This window comes from Pleurodeles waltl, chromosome 8, assembly GCF_031143425.1.
Source record: "Pleurodeles waltl isolate 20211129_DDA chromosome 8, aPleWal1.hap1.20221129, whole genome shotgun sequence".
Classification (NCBI taxonomy): Eukaryota; Metazoa; Chordata; class Amphibia; order Caudata; family Salamandridae; genus Pleurodeles; species Pleurodeles waltl.
This window is the reverse complement of record NC_090447.1, coordinates 249,334,516-249,352,933: the sequence shown is the minus strand read 5'-3', so window position 1 is coordinate 249,352,933 and position 18,418 is coordinate 249,334,516. Positions and strand designations below refer to the sequence as shown.

At 41.8% G+C, this 18,418-nt stretch overlaps 1 protein-coding gene across 1 annotated transcript in view; it reads right to left on the bottom strand.

The window, feature by feature from the left end:
* The window catches only part of C8H21orf91 (chromosome 8 C21orf91 homolog), a 107,354-nt gene that overhangs the window by 78,385 nt on the left and 10,551 nt on the right, over nucleotides 1–18,418 (bottom strand). Inside the window, exon 2 of the mRNA XM_069204104.1 lies at nucleotides 16,579–16,712. Within this exon, the coding sequence (XP_069060205.1) occupies nucleotides 16,579–16,712 (134 nt within the window). The remainder of the gene's footprint in view (nucleotides 1–16,578; nucleotides 16,713–18,418) is intronic.

Here is an 18,418-nt window from a genome sequence, read left to right as displayed (position 1 = left end):
GGTGAGGGGGTAATCCCAAAACAGTCGTTGGTAGATGCAATTGTAAATGCTCCTGCTCCAGATAATCAGGAGCAACTACTATCATTTACAGGACTATGTGAGTACTATAATAAGTTAATTGAGAACTTTGCTACAAAGTTGGAGCCATTGAGGGAACTCACGAGGAAAGGAGTTCAGTTCAAGTGGTCGGAAAGACAGTGTGAAGCCTTTGAGAGAATTAAAAAAGAGATTGTAGGGGCTCATACCCTAAGACCCTTCAGTAAGGGGCCACAGTGTATAGTGACAGTGGATGCAAGCATGTATGGTATTGGTAGTGTACTCTCTCAGAGATGTGGTAAGGACAGATGGAATGTCTCGTTTACCTCACGCACACTTAATGACACGGAGAGAAAGTACGCCGTGATAGAGAAGGAGTTGTTGGCATGCACATGGGCAGTTGAACATTTTAGGGACTATATTTGGGGTGCAAGTTTTATCCTTCAAACTGATCACAAGCCCTTGGTGGGAATTCTTTCTCCTGGCGGTGGTTGGAATGCCACTGCTCGCATTGCCAGACTAGTGTCAAGATTGCAAGAATATTGTTTCAAGGTTGAATATGTGCCGGGGAGGAATAATGCGGTGGCGGACTGTCTGTCGAGACTTCCACAGAATGGGAAAAAGGAAGGCGATGCATTACGTGAGATGTGGGAGTGTGAGGTAGTTTCCACAGTGTCAGAATACATTATTGCAGAGTTCGAGGGAGTAAAAGAAGATGAATTGTGAAAAAAAATATTGTGTTTTACAAGTAGTAAAAAGGTATGTGAGAGATGGTTGGCCTGTCAGAGGTAGAGTTTCGGCGGAGGTAGAACCTTTTAGTAAGATTAGAGGTGAACTGGAGGTGGAAAATGAGATGTTGTTCAAAAAAGGGAAGTGCATTCCTCCTAGAGGTTTGATGGAGACTATTCTGAGAATAGCCCATGAGGGACACCTGGGTACGACATCTATGAAACGTCTAGTACGCACGTGTTTCTGGTGGCCAGGATTCGATAAAATGGTAGACAAAGTGGTCCGGGAGTGTGATGTTTGTGTGAACGCAGAAAAGATGTTAAGGACTGTGCCTGGGCCTCTTGTGCCTGTTTCATGGCCGGACTTCCCTTGACAGAAATTGGGATTTGATATTACTGGCCCTTTTCATTCTCTTCCTGGAGATGCACGGTATGGTTTAGTACTGAATGGTTATTTTTCTAAATGGCCAGAAGTAAAAATGGTTCCCTGTGTATCAGCAGGGGTAATCATAGAGTTTTTTTAAGGACATTTTTGCTAGAGAAGGTTATCCGGAAGTTTTAATTTCAGATAATGGGGTCCATTTGATGGCAAATGACACACGGAGTTCTTTTTAGGTATAGTAACATTTAACATGTTACAACTCTGTTGTATGAACCACAAGGGAATGGACAGGTGGAAAGATTTAATTGTGTTCTTAAAGATAACATTGTTTGGGGACGTGGTTTTGGGGGTTGTGGAAGGAAAAGTTAAGGGAAAGATTATGGCATTATCGTATTACACCACAGTCCACAACAGGTGTAAGTCCTTTCAGGTTGTTTAGGGGAAGGCATCCAGTGTCTAAATTGTGTCCATGGTGGTTCAAAAGGAAGCAAGGCAAAGAATCTGAAAATGTGTCTATGGATGATGTCAGGGAAAGGTCAGGTGCAAACAGACCAAGATGAACAAAATCCATGACAAAAAATGGAATGTGAAGGGACCTGATTTTGCAGTTGGAGACCGGGTCAAGATTCGTAAGCCTGGGATCGTAAGAAAGTCTGAAAGTAAATTTGGAAGGGCTCTTAAGGTGGTCAAGGTGTTGAGGAACAGTGTGGTTACACAGGATGGCAAGGTGTGTAATGTGAGAAGAGTGGCAAAGTGCTATGGTAACCGGGGTGATTCTGTTGAAGGAGAATACGTTGATCACCTGTTAGCGAGTTGGAATGGAAATGCACGTTCTGTGGAGTGTGGTGGTAGCTAAATGGTTTGTGGACAGTCAGTTCAGGCGGAAACCTCTGAACAGGTAGGGTTGGCAGGGAATCAAAGGAATGGTGCTGACAATGTCAAACAGGGATTCTCTTGCTTCAAGGATGAAACTCAATGTGAGGAACCGTTGTCTACCTTTCAAACTCAGAGATTTTGTTTAATTGAAAAATTCTCTTTAATGTGGTATACAATATTGTTTTGTACGTGTTTGTTTCATGTTGTCTGTTTGTTTTTTTGTCATATTATAAGTTTTTTGTTTTGTTTGTACAATGGTATCTTATGCATTTCCCTCAAAGTATTTCTGTTTTATTTTTGGAAGGGAAATGTGTTATAACTCAGTTGTGCAATTGCTATGTTAGTAGTTAGTGGAATGTTGAAATGGAATATTGGGGCTGCAGAATGTGGGGGGATTCTAGTGGTGGACGTTGGGGACCGAGGAAGACGAAAGTCGAACAAGCTGTTTGTGAATAAATACGTTTTTACTGCACCACTGCTGTGTTCGCCATCCTTACAGAATACCACCCTTAGTACAGCCTGTTACACTTCCATCCATTGCAAAGATGCTCCATCCGTTATGGACATCAGGGAAGAGTGACAGCAAGTGTGAGCAATTAAGAGTGAAGCTACCTACTGTGGTTTCACAAGGAAATGTTTAATAGTTGAAAAGACACAGTCTAAAACAGGAAGGAAGTGCAGGCTAGTAGGGCATGGCAGTTTGTTGGGCTGCTGGCTGGAAAAATCTTATGTAATTTGATAGTGATGTAATGAGGCACTAGATATAGTGTCACTACTTCCGCTAATTATGTTAATTAGTTCTTACCCATCGCACAATTATGGACCCGAGTCAGACACATTATGTGGGGAAATGGCCACTGACCGGTGTATAAAGAACACTGAAAACAGTGCAGTTGCTGAGGAAGGTGGAGCAGTGATTTTCTGTGCTTCTGATGTGAAATATTTAAATAAATAATAACTGTTTACTAGATATCTCATCTGGCCTATGCTCTTATGCCTCATTTATATTGGCCCCATATGTTAAGCGTTGTTTTAAAAGGAATGTTGCACTTGATTAAAGTGAAGAAAGGTTCAAACGTGGGGCATGCTATTTAACTTTAACATTTAAGACACCAACCTCTAAACCACTTGCTTTACACTTAAACATTTTCACCCAAGACAGACTAATGATTCACAAAAACAAACTGAACAAGAGGAAAAAACTATAACAATTTTAAAAAAAATTAAAAAAACTTAAGGAATAAAGTGTAAGAAAACTTTAGACGGGAGCAACCACCTGGCAACCCTCGTTTACAACATATAGCCTGACAAGTTACAACAGGAATAGTCACGCTTGCATTCTTTTCTTCTGACTACACTGACCATTGCTCTGAAAGTGTATTGGTAAGACAAGAAAACTAGACAACGCAAACATAAAAGAAGTATGGCCGCTCATCTAAACTGTCAAGTAAGAAAATGGGCACACTCCTAATTAAAAATCTGCAGTGTGTTAGGTAGATATGTAGTTCATAAACACATAGCACAAACAAAAAGTGAGAGCAATAAAATAAGAATGTGAAAGCATTAGCTATATATTACTGAATGAAAAATATTGTGTGATTACTTAAAATTATCTCAGTTTCCCCATTTGATACAATCACATATCTAAAATAAAACAAAATATAAAATATGCTAATATATATTTAGACTGTGGCTTGTCAATTGCATTCAATTCAGTCACACTTCTGAGAGAAGAAGGTAAAAATGAAAGAAGGGTGACAATACATTTTCCTGCTGCTTATTGTTAGATTGTGCATAATTGGTTCCAGTGCCTCTCAATACGAGAACGGATACGTTCCTTGCTAAGAATTCCTGTCCCCTAGGCCTGTTACAGGAAGCTTGTGTTTAGCGCCTAAAAACTTCTAGAGCTCCTAAGCCCCCTCACTCCTGGTATACATTCACTCATTAAATCCAGCGTAATTGGTTACTGTGCAAAACGTTATGAAGACGCAAACATTCCTAGCTAAAGATACCTCTAAATTGACGATACGCTCATTATACCTAAAACATTTTAAAAGCTTGTTTTTAACGACTTAAAAACCTCTATATGCACCGACACACTCCTGCCTGGTGTACAGTTACGTGAGAGGTTCTCAAGTGCCTATCCTCTAAAGCAGGGGGTCTTCAAACTGGGGGGGGGGGGGGGGGAGGAAGAGAGGGGGCAAAGTGATCCTTTCACGAGGCTCTGGCTAAAAGAAGCATTATTTTAATGACAAAGCTTTGTTTTCAGGTGTGAGAGCGTAGTCTTATACTTAAAATTAACATGAAATGTTTATGAACTAAGGCGTAATAATTCCGCATAGAAAATGTATTAATGTGTTTTTGCTAAACATGCGCTTGAAATGTGCCCACGGGGAGTGGCCGCAAATATATACCATGACTAATTAAACTGACTAATAATGAAAAATGATATGTTAAAATATAAGTTTTACACGAATATTAAGAATTACATGTTAAGGTTTTGCTAATAAAAAATTAGACTTTAGTTAGCATGAGTCAAGGCCTAGCTGCCCGGTTTTCATATTAAATGTGTTTTTCTAACGTGCAGTGTGCTGACTCGCTGAAGGACATTTACTCGTACTTTTTCAAAAACTATAAGCTGAATGTAACCATAGCAGATCCGTTCCCAAGAAATTCAACTTGCTCAGAGAAACATTTTTTGCTGAATGCAACACTGTAGACTAAGACAGGTACAAGGTCGCCTAAACCGGTACAAACATTAGACCTACTGACTAAAGATGCGAAAAGGACCACTAGAGTATGAAATCATACCAGACATTCTGCCCGCTGGAGACGTCAATCATAAGAACCAATAAACTACATGAGAACTGTTATGGGGTGACAAATTTTATGAAATCATTCCAATCCCATTGGATGGAGATAGTGGGGTACCGACCCCATCCAATAGAAAATTAGGGGACTGAACAACAGAAAAAGGGATAAAAACCTATGACACAAGGAGCCATTAGGAGATGCCGTTGCAAACTTTTGCTATGACCCAGGCACTTTGTCACTCTGCATAGAGACTTTGCTGTTTGGTTCTTCAAACCATCTTTTGTCCTTATTTTGCCCGTTATATACTTTTCCTCCTTATGAGGGAAGTGTCCCTTCTTACCCGTTTTTTGCTGAATTCCCTGTCTGATGGCGAATCATCTGATGTCCTGAGGACGAAGACTGAATCTGTATGCTGCCCCAATATGGAGGGTAACTATATGACAATGAAATTGTAATTGTCTGTTTGCTTTTCCTTTCTAGGTACCAATTGCTACTTTTGACAGAGACGATAATTAGAATGTTTTCTAAATTGTTATTACTAAATTATTTTGCATGAAGCCCATTATGCCAATGCTAATTCGAGGTTAGTTGAGGGGGTTCCCTTAACAAACGCAAATAGACAAATTACTGATCCAATGCTTTGTTGAATAATGTGCTAGTGATACTCTGCTAAGGTTAACATATGTTGACATCGTGCTATGTTCTAATGTTTGCGATTTTGGCTTTGATGAAATCTTATTCAAGTTGCCATATTATGACAATACTGATGTGTTTCTTGGTTTTGAGACTAATAAACTTGCTAGTAGAATTGTAATCAATAGGGAATAAACTTCATATAATCGTACTAAACTGGTGTGGTTATTCATGACTGCAAGGTCATGGTGGTTTCTGAGTCTTATTGATGATGTTATTGACATATTGATTGACATACTGATTAGTTATCTCGTCCTAAGGTGCCTTCAATCAGGGTCAAAAGATTAATTGGCCTAAAACGAGTCCCAGAGTGAGTAAAATAACTAGAAAGGAAAGCGTTAGCAGGTGAAAAAAATGAGCACCAATAAACTGCTCTGTAATGGGCTATAGCTAACATGTATATGTCAAAAAGGAGGGGAACTCCAAATACTTTGTGAAAGCCCCACTTCTAATAATCACACTGTGGATCCTTTTACATGTTAGTTAGGCCTGCCTGACCAGAATAATATGTTTGGCATCATGTATTTGATTGCATTTTTAATATAGTAACAGAACTTAACTGAAATGTTTGAATAAGTCTAGACATATTTAAACATTACCAGTTTTTAAGGATAAATTTGAAAATTCGGAAGGGGACCCAATGACTATTTCACAGGGCATGGTGGGGTGGCTATAAAAAGTTAGAAGACCTCTGCTCTTAAGTGAGGGTGTGCTTATTGTGCCTAGGACTTATAAAGAGGAGCTTATGTTTGGCTCCTAAAAACTTTTGTCTTGCAACCACACCACATACATAGTATACAATTACTTGAGATAAAGTATACTTAGGTCAGCAGAGAGTGTTCCACTGCCTCTGCCAGCTGTCTGGGGCAATTGAATCATGCTTTTCTTTATTGTTGCCAGGCCCCATTACTTTGCTCAGCTGGGATCATATCTCTCATATTTCCCAAATCTGAGGAAGAGGTACTGGAAAAGGCACGGAAACTGCTTTTGCGCATGTCCTTACTCCTTTTGAAAAGAATATTGGTTTAATTAGCGTCCGACACTGTTGAGACAAGGAGGAACAGCAGCAAACCAAGAGCAACAGAGACTCCTCTCTGTGCTTGCAAAGTCTACATTTGTTGGCAAGGCTCCAACGTGGCCTACTGAATCTCTTTTAGGCATTTCCTTCCAAGTGTTTTGTTCAAATGCGGCCGTATATTGCTTGCCTCGTAGGATCGATTAAACCTGGCTGCCCTTTGTTTCCATTGTACCCAATTATATCCTCGTCCCGCAACAGCTGGTAGATGTTTGTTTGTTTATTGCATTCTTTATGGCAGCGCGATTTGTGCCTTCCTTTGACCAGTCTTCAGCTGCTAGTTTTAGCAACCCTCTGCGGCCTTTTGCATGTAGCGGTGTCATGAGTTTGCTTTAAGCACATTCCTCAAGGATCCTGCTGGAGCTTTTAGGCCCAAGTAGTAATAGTATTTCGCCTGTGTGCCCAAACATCCATATTTATACTGGGCCAGACCAAACTCCAGATGGATCAGACTAGTGCACGTGTATTCCGATAGCCTGAAGGTGCATTTGTACCCCCGACATTGGGTTTTTTCCAGCATCACATAAAGTTGGCCGGGAACGCCTGTTGTGCATACCCTGCAATCGCCAACAGTCTGGTTTTTTTGCCCTCCTGATTGGTACCGTGGTTGAACTACATAGCTTCCCCTGAAGATTGCATAGTGTGGAGAGGACTTTCCCGTTTCACAGAGCCATACCGCAGGTAGTTGTACATTCTTGCAGTAGTAATGGTCTGGGCACCAGTACGGCTTTTTTTTTTATGAAGTGTCCGAAACCACCACTTTTGTCTTGTCTGGGTTGGCCACTAGTTCGTTGCTTTCATTACAGAGATTTAAAGTGTCCAACCCCCTTTGTAGACCTATTTTAGTGTGGTCAAATGTTACCAAATCGTCCACATACTGCATTAAGAGTGCCTTTTGCTGCACATTTTTCGGGGTGGCTAAATTTGGTTTTTGAAGGGCTTTGTCCAAATTAGCCATATACATGTTAAAAAGCATTGGAGCTAAGACACAGCTCTGTTTCAGTACCCGAGACCGTCTCCCCAGCCAATTTTATTCTTACTCAGGTTCTGATATATAGTGAGATGATTGCATTCAAGATGTTGTAAGGGATCTTTCAGTTTTTCAACGTCTTCCATAACTTAATGCAGGAGACACCATAAAACGCAGCTGAATAATCCACAAAGCATTCAAAAGCTGGCATGTTTTTTGTGTTTGCTTCCTGCGCTATCTAGGATAAAGCAACTATGCTGTCAATTGATGAGCCACCTTTGCAGAACCCAGTTGGGAAGAAGGGTAATATCCCTTTTTCCTCAATCCATCTGGCTAATTCTCTTAGAGTGCTGGTGTATGCTTTCCATTCAATGTCCAGCAGGGCAATTCATCTATATTTCTTTGTGTCCGTATTGTAACAAAGAGCCTCGCCATGAGTCCAGGACCTCTGCTTGTAGCCAGCATTCTGTGCACATGGTGTATAGAGTTTCTGCAAAGTAACTCAGCTCCTCCTTTAACATTCACCCAGTATATAGTACGGACTCAAATTGATCTCTGGTCAACAGCGGTAAACCTGTTATTTGTAAAGTGAAGGGCTTTTATGAATGGACAAATTAAGTGTGAGAATTTGAAGTCAGTTATTTTCTTTATTGTGCTGTAACAAGTATATAGCACTCCACATTGCGTTTACCTAAGGTGGGGGGAATGTGTGGTTGGCAGAGAGTTATGTTAGTTGTGATCTCATGTGGCAAGCATTTTGTTGTCATGCATGAGACATCCAAGAGGTGCTTTTATGTTGTCCAGGGCACTGCACTTGGCAGTGTGATTGAGACATAAGTGTGGGATAGGGAAGCAGATGATATCTGTAATTAGCTTGCAATTGTAATTTACACTGTAGGTGTCGTGGTATGTTTTATGGTTGCTATTATGCTTTCAGTTCATATCATAAGCTCACTGTAGCTGCCGTGTCAACCACTCTGTAAAGTTTGAGTCTGGGAGTAACACAGGAAGAGGGAGGAAGAAAGGGGAATGAGGCAGGGAATAGAGGGAGAGAAAAGAGGCAGATCTACTTGGATGGCCTCCATTCTAGAAGTCCAGTATAAAGGCAGGGGTCCTAAAACATATACATAGCTGCATAACAACAACCATGCTGTGGGGCAGGGGGTACTGTGCTGGTTTCCCAAACAAGCACTGGCAAAGCCAATGGCCTTGCTAACGCTGTTGGCCGATGTTGAGCAGAATCAATCAACATTAAAATATGTGTGTCTCTCTCTGCCACTTTAATCCAGTTGGGGGTGGGTGGACGGGGACGGGGGGGGAGAACACTCTCTCTCTCCCTGTAGGAAGTTGGCTCTGTGTGCACTATTTCAAAGTAAGGAATAGTATGCACAGAGTCCAAGGGTTCCCCTTAGAGGTAAGATAGTGGCAAAAAGAGATAATTCTAATGTTCTATTTTGTGGTAGTGTGGTCGAGCAGTAGGCTTATCAGAGGAGTAGTGTTAAGCATTTGTTGTACACACACAGGCAATAAATGAGGAACACACACTCAGAGACAATTCCAGGCCAATAGGTTTTTGTATAGAAAAATATATTTTCTTAGTTTATTTTAAGAACCACAGGTTCAAGATTTACAAGTAATACTTCAGATGAAAGGTATTTCAGGTAGGTACTTTAGGAACTTTGAATTAGCAAAATAGCATATACAGTTTTCACATAAATGACATATAGCTATTTTAAAACTAGACAGTGCAATTTTCAACAGTTCCTGGGGGAGGTAAGTGTAATTTTTGCAGGTAAGTAAACCACCTACAGGGTTCAAGTTTAGGTCCAAGGTAGCCCACCGTTGGGGGTTCAGAGCAACCCCAAAGTTACCACACCAGAACGCATAGGCTTCAATGGAGAAGGGGGTGCCCCGGTTCCAGTCTGCCAGCAGGTAAGTACCCGCGTCATTGGATGGCAGACCAGGGGGGTTTTGTAGGGCACCGGGGAGGAGGGGGGGGGGGGTCCACAAGTCCAAGAAGTGGGGAAGTCCACACAGAAAGTACACCCTCAGCAGCGCGGGGGCGGCCGGATGCAGTGTGCAAACACGCGTCAGGTTTGTAATTGAAATCAATGGGAGACTAAGGGGTCTCTTCAGCGATGCACGCAGGCAAGGGGGGGGGGGCTCCTCGGGGTAGCCACCACCTGGGCAAGGGAGAGGGCCTCCTGGGGGGTCACTCCTGCACTGGAGTTCGGATCCTTCAGGTCCTGGGGGGCTGCGGGTGCAGAGTCTTTACCAGGCATCGGGATCTGAGGAGCAGGCAGTCGCGGTCAGGGGGAGCCTCGGGATTCCCTTTGCAGGCGTCGCTGTGGGGGGTTCAGGGGGGGCAACTCTGGCTACTCACGGTCTCGCAGTCGCCGGGGAGTCCTCCCTGAAGTGACTGTTCTCCACAAGTCGAGCCGGGAGCGCCGGGTGCAGAGTAGCAAGTCTCACGCTTCCGGCGGGAAACAGAAGTTGTTCCAAAGTTGCTGCTTTGTTTCAAGGTTGCAGTCTTGGGTGAACAGAGCCTCTGTCCTCGGGAGTTCTTGGTCCTTCTAGAGCAGGGCAGTCCTCTGAGGATTCAGAGGTCGCTGGTCCCTGGGGAATAGCGTCGCTGGAGCAGTGTCTTTAGAAGTGGGGAGACAGGCCGGTAGAGCTGGGGCCAAGGCAGTTGGTGTCTCCGTCTTCTCTGCAGGGTTTTTCAGCTTAGCAGTCCTCTTCTTCTTAGGTTGCAGGAATCCGAGTTCCTAGGTTCTGGGGAGCCATTAAATACTAAATTTAAGGGCGTGTTTAGGTCTGGGGGGTTAGTAGCCAATGGCTACTAGCCCTGAGGGTGGGTACACCCTCTTTGTGCCTCCTGCCGAGGGGAGGGGGGCACATTCCTATCCCTATTGGGGGAATCCTCCATCTGCAAGATGGAGGATTTCTAAAAGTCAGAGTCACCTCAGCTCAGGACACCTTAGGGGCTGTCCTGACTGGCCAGTGACTCCTCCTTGTTTTTCTCATTATCTCTCCTGGACTTGCCGCCACAAAGTGGGGGGCTGTGTCCAGGGGGCGGGCATCTCCACTAGCTGGAGTGTCCTGGGGGATTGTAACACGAAGTCTGAGCCTTTGAGGCTCACTGCTAGGTGTTACAGTTCCTGCAGGGGGGAGGTGTGAAGCACCTCCACCCAGAGCAGGCTTTGTTTCTGTCCTCAGAGAGCACAAAGGCTCTCACCACATGGGGTCAGAAACTCGTCTCTCAGCAGCAGGCTGGCACAGACCAGTCAGTCCTGAACAGAACAATTGGGTAAAATACAGGGGGTATCTCTAAGATGCCCTCTGTGTGCATTTTTGTTATAAATCCAACACAGGCATCAGTGTGGGTTTATTATTCTGAGAAGTTTGGTACCAAACTTCCCAGTATTCAGTGTAGCCATTATGGAGCTGTGGAGTTCGTTTTCGACAGACTCCCAGACCATATACTCTTATGGCTACCCTGCACTTACAATGTCTAAGGTTTTGCTTAGACACTGTAGGGGCATAGTGCTCATGCACCTATGCCCTCACCTGTGGTGTAGTGCACCCTGCCTTAGGGCTGTAAGGCCTGTTAGAGGGGTGACTTACCTATGCCATAGGCAGTGTGAGGTTGGCATGGCACCCTGAGGGGAGTGCCATGTTGACTTAGTCATTTTCTCCCCACCAGCACACACAAGCTGGCAAGCAGTGTGTCTGTGCTGAGTGAGGGGTCCCTAGGGTGGCATAAGACATGCCGCAGCCCTTAGAGACCTTCCCTGGCATCAGGGCCCTTGGTACCAGTTACAAGGGACTTACCTGGGTGCCAGGGTTGTGGCAATTGTGGAGACAATGGTACATTTTAGGTGAAAGAACACTGGTGCTGGGGCCTGGTTAGCAGGGTCCCAGCACACTTCTCAGTCAAGTCAGCATCAGTATCAGGCAAAAAGTGGGGGGGTAACTGCAACAGGGAGCCATTTCTTTACACCCCCTGTCTCCCAGTTTCCATAGAAGAAACCATTTTTTGACTTGCCTATAACTTTGGTACTGTTTGGCGAATCTTTACTACATTTTCCACAAAAAGTGCCCTGTAGAGTCTTGTGCATTGAAAGTTTCAGGATGATCTGTCAAGAGGCGGTCGGGAAAAGGGGTAAGGGGGTGTTAACAAAAAAAACCACCTCACTCATGACATCTTTTATGACACTAATGATAATATCACTAACATTTGCAGTAAAATTATCAATGAGAAAACTGTGCATGGTGTGGGAATGAGCTATATTTACCTTAGCGCATGAGTTATCATTACTTGAAATACCCAACTATAAAAGCTGCATTTCTATGCTTTTGTGCATAAACAAATCTGAACCTAACTACAACGCCCCTGTAACCTTTGTTTTTTTTTGTGAATATACATATATGTTGCACTAAAGAGAGTTTTGTAAAGCTGATCGTGCTGGCAGAATATGGCCGGAACAAAGTCCTCGAGAAAAAAAAAATATATATATTTATTAAATGACCACGATGTGGGGTGGCAAAGGAGAAGCTAGTGGGGGAGAAAGCAACATGGACTGGACTGGAGGTGAGGGTGCAAAGGAGGTGTTTGAGGTTGGGCCAGACAAGGAACAAAAATATGAAGAAAAAAAAAAAAAGACAAGAAAGAGGTAGAGAAAATAATGGACAGGCCTGGGGCAAGACAGAGCAACATGGAGCACATGCAAGGTGCAGGTGGTTGGTGGAGAAAGCAGCACACAAGGGGAGAGATAAAGACATCACATGCACTCTCTTGGGATGCTGGGAAAAAAAAAATGGAAAAAGTTCCCCGAATGTGAGCAGTGGAAGAATACAAGTAAGACAATGAAAAGGACGGTGAAGAGGGTATGTACGCCATGGGATGGATAACCACAAGAGGAAGAAAAGTCACTGAATGAGAAAAACAAATGAGAGCAACAAAGCAAACCAATGGTAAGAAATGGGTGGGCTCTAAACCCACTGTAGGTTTTTGGAATGGTCCACAAGAGATCTTCGCCTACAAATAGCTAAAAGATTTATAGTATGCAAGAAGTAATAACAGGAGCCTATTTAGAGAAGGTCCAAGAATCCATATGAAAGGAAGAGCTGCTATCACTTGAGTAAAAAGATATCAAAATATTGGTGTAGTCCTGCTGCTGTCAATGTTTCAATGTCCTAATCTACAACCTCTGACTCTCCTTCCCCGCCTCTCCACAGCCTGAAAGGAATGCATAGTAGAATGCGGAAGCCAGAGACTGTGGGCGAGGGGACACACCAAGTTCTACCCCTACACCTGCCCTGTTGCTTTGTGTCACTGGAGCCTCGGAAGAAGGAAGGGGAAATTCTGCTCAGCTGTCTCCCTCAGCTCTGTAAAACAGTACGGCAGGGCCCAAGAACATCCAGGGGCTGACTGCTGGACACATTCACTACTCCAGTGTGTGTATGCTGGGAACAATCAGGTGCACACTGCAGGAGCTCTGGATGACACTTATGTTTCGGAGGCCAGAGAGGATGTAAGCCCCGAGTCTCCCAGAAGGCTCCCTTTTTTAATGTAGACATTTCACCCTTATGAGTCAGAATGTTCTAATAGCCTTACAGCCTGGCCTTAGTGGGTTAGATCGGCTGTTAAAGGTATGTGTGATTGTTATGGAGCAGGGCTTTAATGGCAGCTCTAGCTTGCTATGAAGGACTATATGGCTAGAATCCATTTTTCTTCCTCCTTCTCCTAATCATGACCAGGGTTTGGCATGTTTGTGGTAAAATTAATAGAAACCATATTATAGAGTGCTTAAATGGCCATGCAAACATCTAGGCAACACAGAAAACAACCAAAACGTCTCCTTACACAGAACAAGGTTATGCTGAATGAAAATACCATTTCATGCAGGTGTTTATTTAGTATACATTTTTTTCCAATGAGTATTACTAAAAATCAGCACCATTTTACATTCCAACATCACATAAGGAGAGAATTACTTAGGAAAACTGCCCAAGTATGTATAGTTTATTGTTCGGTAAGTGGATAATAAATTCAAATACCATACAGAGATACTACTTACCATTTAGTTCTCAAGCATTTATGCAGAATACAAGGTAGAAATAAAATAGAGGCCTATTAGACAAAGATTTTTTTCTCCATGTGGATTACACCAAACCATAAAGATCCACCTATGTAAGAATCCATACTAATGGTTTTCTACTACAGCATTTTCCAACTAGTCCTAATAAAGCTAATAAATTAACATTTTTCAGCCAATTACAGGTCTTCCCTTGTAGACACTAATTACGGCCCTGCTTTCAACTGGGCTTAACTAATCCTGCAATGGAGGCCCATTCTCAAGCAGTTTATTTTAACAATTGCCTAAGGACAAAAGTGCAGGTGCTTTCTCAAGTTGAGATTCAAGAGACAGCAAGTCAAGTCCACAGCCAAAACATTTAACTAAAAAAAAAAATAATACAAAGAGGATGTTCCAGTGGTTGACTAGGACATTTTACCTGTAGCAGTTGAAGAATTCATCAGCACCAAGATTCGGGGTAATTTAAGAGAATTCTCTCCAGGAATTTCATTGTTTGCATTTTCTCTGTTTTGACTTTACCAATGGAAATTGTCACCAATAAGAACTGTCATGGAAAGGCTCTATAGTAGTGGGTGTGGCCTGCCTAGCTTTCCTCTGCATAAATGCCCCCAACTGAGGAGCACCTTTTCACGAAGCAGCACATAGGATGAATAAGCTCTGCTACCCTAACAGTCATTGTTTCAATGGCCTGCGTGGCAACCAGAATTTCACTTCACTGGCTCTTCACCTTCCTGCACGTTGTTTCATGATGCAGCACACAGGATAGCCCGGCCAGCCAAATAACCACCCAGTAGTCGATTTAACAGGTTTTATCTGTGCCATGAGAACATGAAAACGCAGATTAGGCTGCAGGTAAGCGCTCAGCCGATGGCCACAGGTTCCCCTAGCCTAGCCTGTCAGGTCACAAAAACGTCAGCATCCTTGGGACTGCTACTGGTTAGTTACCCAATAGGCTGTTTTCCCCACAAATACCAGGGTGCATGCAGGGGGTTTCTAGTGAAGTAATAATGATCTGTGAATTCCTAGACATGAGCTCAGCAGATACAGTTTGGTTTCAAAGCAAAAAACAAACATGGCAAAGCTGATAGATCTAGCCTTTACATTGCAAGTGCCAAACTACTGACTTTGTCGAAGGTTGTTTATAAGCATTGATTTAAAATAAAAAAAAGAAGAAAAACATTTCAAAATACTTGAAGAAAAAGAAACATGTTAATGTATCTCAAAACTGTACATAAATTCAATGTTTTCAATTTTTTTTAAATGGTATAGTTCATTTTTCAAATATTTCTCACTTAGAAACACTAACAATTATTTTAAAAGAAATAAGAAGTGTCGGAATTTAAAGGAAATACTTGCCAATGTAAGATTAAGTTTGACATGGCTTAGATCTTAAAAATATGGTTCAGACATTTGGTAGCCCAGGGGGCAGGTTTGCGATCTTCAGAGCAAGAGACATCTCCGTTTCTACCATGCTAAGTACATCTCATACGCCTAAATGCCAACTGGATGAGTGCAGTAGCCGGCCCCTCCTTCAGCACAGGAACTGTGCTTTCATGCAATATGTAAAATACAGGCAAAACAAAAAAAAAATCGAAAACAACTTGTAAAGTACTCTTTGTTCATACCATAGCAAACATTTACTTTTTGCCATGATTTCATAGACGAGCTGGGAAGGAAACAACCCTATCTGAGTGGGCCAGGGATTTGAGGGTGAAAGCATCACACCAAGGATCAAGCAAGAAAAAAAAACATGCAATTTCGTGGAGTCTTGAATGAAAAGAAGAAAAAAAAAAAAATAAGTACTTCCCTAACGAGCAATGGAAGAATACACATTTTCGAATGCAAAGGATAGGTAAGAAGCTATGCTCCAGGGGAGGGACAAACAGAAAGAGTGAGGAAAGTCATTGAATAAGAAGTACGTAAATGACAGTGACAAGAAAGCCAACCAATAGTAAGCAAGTGGTTGGCACGAAGTCCAATGTAGGTTTCCAGTATGGGCCTAATGAGATCTTTGACAGACAGCTACAAGTGGTCTGAAGGAGAGACCTAGAAACTACTCAGATGGTGCGAGTGGACGCAATCCAAAAAAGCAGAACAGGTTGGTACAAAAATCATTTTGAACTGTTGACACAAAGAACACTAGTGGTATACTTTATTTCAACTGTGTACTAAATATCCTACTAAATATCGCTCTAGGTGTGCAAACTAAAGTTCAATGATATTCTTTCTATTTCACAACTCCAGTTGGTCAGGGTGCACGCAATGACAATTTATAGGACCAGACTAAGGAAACTATGTTGACAGGGTTGAATTTGGAGCACACAAGCAGGGCACTGATTGCTAACAGTTTAAGACTACCATTTTACTTCTACAGGCTTAACATGGTGAACCAAATCATAACCCGAATGGATTCTTGGTTCGGGCCCGGAGTACTCTGTCTAATGAAAAAGCTTTATTTTCATACATTAGCTTGCATAATAGTTACAGAAGTATAAAAACAGTAGACCTAACTTTTGTTTAATATGCCTTGACTCACTATGAAATAGAGGCATACAATAATATTTTCGCAAAAATAACTAATCACTGAGGGATTCAAACAGTTTTGCTTTTTTGCTTGTGAGGGTAAACCTTTTCAAGTTAAATAATAGGTTGCTTTTTTAAAGTACACAAACTAGTTAACGACTTAAAGGAAAACAGTAGTGCAATTGTTTCTACAATGCCTTACTAGAATACAGATATTCATACTGAGGTAAACACCATGATCAAATGATTAAATAGCGAAGATGTCAAAGGAAATCCCAATCTCAAAACAAAATCCATCAAGTAGGGCTTTGTACGGCACATAAACGTGGTACTTAATGGATTTTATTTTAAAAATAAAGTCCAGAATATACAATTAACCTTACCTTCTAAATTCAGCTCAAAGCAGATGTGGCAGAATGACAGTGTTTCTACATCGGTTCCAAGTTTACAAATACTGCAAACATTGTCATCATTTAAATCAATATTTACAAACTGCTCTTCTTCAATCATTGTGCCCCTAAAAATAAAAAAAAGTACATTAAAAGTGGCACTGGTTTAACAACATCAATAAAAACTCAGTAGAAGAGAACTAATTGAGATCAAATGCTGTGATCAAATACTTGAGTACTATTTATAACGTTGTAGAAACGTTTCTTATTAGCCAGCACCGACAGCACACAGAAGAAACATTATCTTCCTTCAAGAAGACAAAATATTTCTAGAGAGAGTCTGATGGGGACAGATAGCCCTCAGTTTTAAAATGTTCCACAATATGTCTGCTCCTGGTTGGCATATGGGTCAAAGCAAGAACAAGCCATATCGGCTCTTATGTAAAACCTAAGGCAGCAGTTCTTTATCTTTTAAACTTATGTAGCCCCCATCTCACCCCATTAAACTACTGAAAAATTCTACGACTTAAACTACAAAACAATAAACAAATACCGAAATGAGTATCCATAAAACCAATACAAACATAATGAAACATTTAATTCCCACATACAATAGAAAAAAAAGCAATTTCAAAATATTTTATTTTTTTAAGAGTACAGTAAATATCGAAGAAGCAGAAAACATTGAACAATATCAGGAAAAGATGCATCACATATTGAAATGCAGGAGGAAGGTCTAGACAACAAGCTTTCGTTAGGGCACAATCTTTGTTTGAAAATGTATATTCAAACACAATAATAACAAGCATTTGCAATGCAATGGGTCTCCATTTGCTCAAGTTAGAGCTCTTAGCGTTGTAAATTCCTAACCTGAATGTTCTTCCCACATAAATTGAAAATGAAAAGTAATACAGTTTCACATAAGCAAGCCAATTCAAAGCGGCACAGCATCAGCGTAAAGGAGCACCCAAAAGGGAAAAGAAGTTCACTCGCAGTCAAGCATATCGGTAAAAGTGCAATTAGCCATGTAACAGGGGAGATGTCCAAGGCGGTAACTAAGCTGCCCTCAAAGAGGGAAAAACGTAAAGCATTTACCAACGAAAATAAAAGATTTTTGAAGAGAAAGCCCACGAACGAGTGGTAGTGATGGGCGTGTGGTTAAAGGCCCAGATAAATACCAACACGTTGGAAAAGCAGCGCTTGCGTGCTGCTATGCTCAACCTAAAAACCAGTCTGTGGTGTGCCATTGTTATGGTTAGTCCGAGTGTGGATGCATGGTAGGTATTAAAGAAGAATGTGTGACAACACAGTACGTGATGTATGAATGAGAGGCAATATTTGAATAAAGGAAAGAATGTGGGAAATAGTAGGGAGAAGTAGATTGGAAGAGAGAATAAATTGTTGTGAAATATAGGAAAGGGGAGCTAAGAGGAACTACAGGGCTACTTGAGATGTGCAGACTTTGAAGGGGCTATTAGTGGTTTTGTGAGTGAAAATCAAAACATGCATTATAAATAATGTACAGACCAATCTACATGTGTACATATTGACATGGAACTATTTTAGTTTAAACAAATTTGCTACGACCTATTAAAGTGTATTTTTCTGGCTTAGGCTAACTAGACCTTAGTAAGGCCTTGACGCAATCTTGTCCAAAAAGGATGCTGCCATGAATATTATCCGATTATAGTTCTGCCTGATAATGCATGGAGCAAGATGTGGATTTGTTTATCCCTGAAAGACACTGTTTTCGAAGAGGAGGGCCTGAATTATTGTTAAATATTTTCCAAGGACCTTCTGCGCCCGCACAGTATTGCATTCATTCACAATGGTT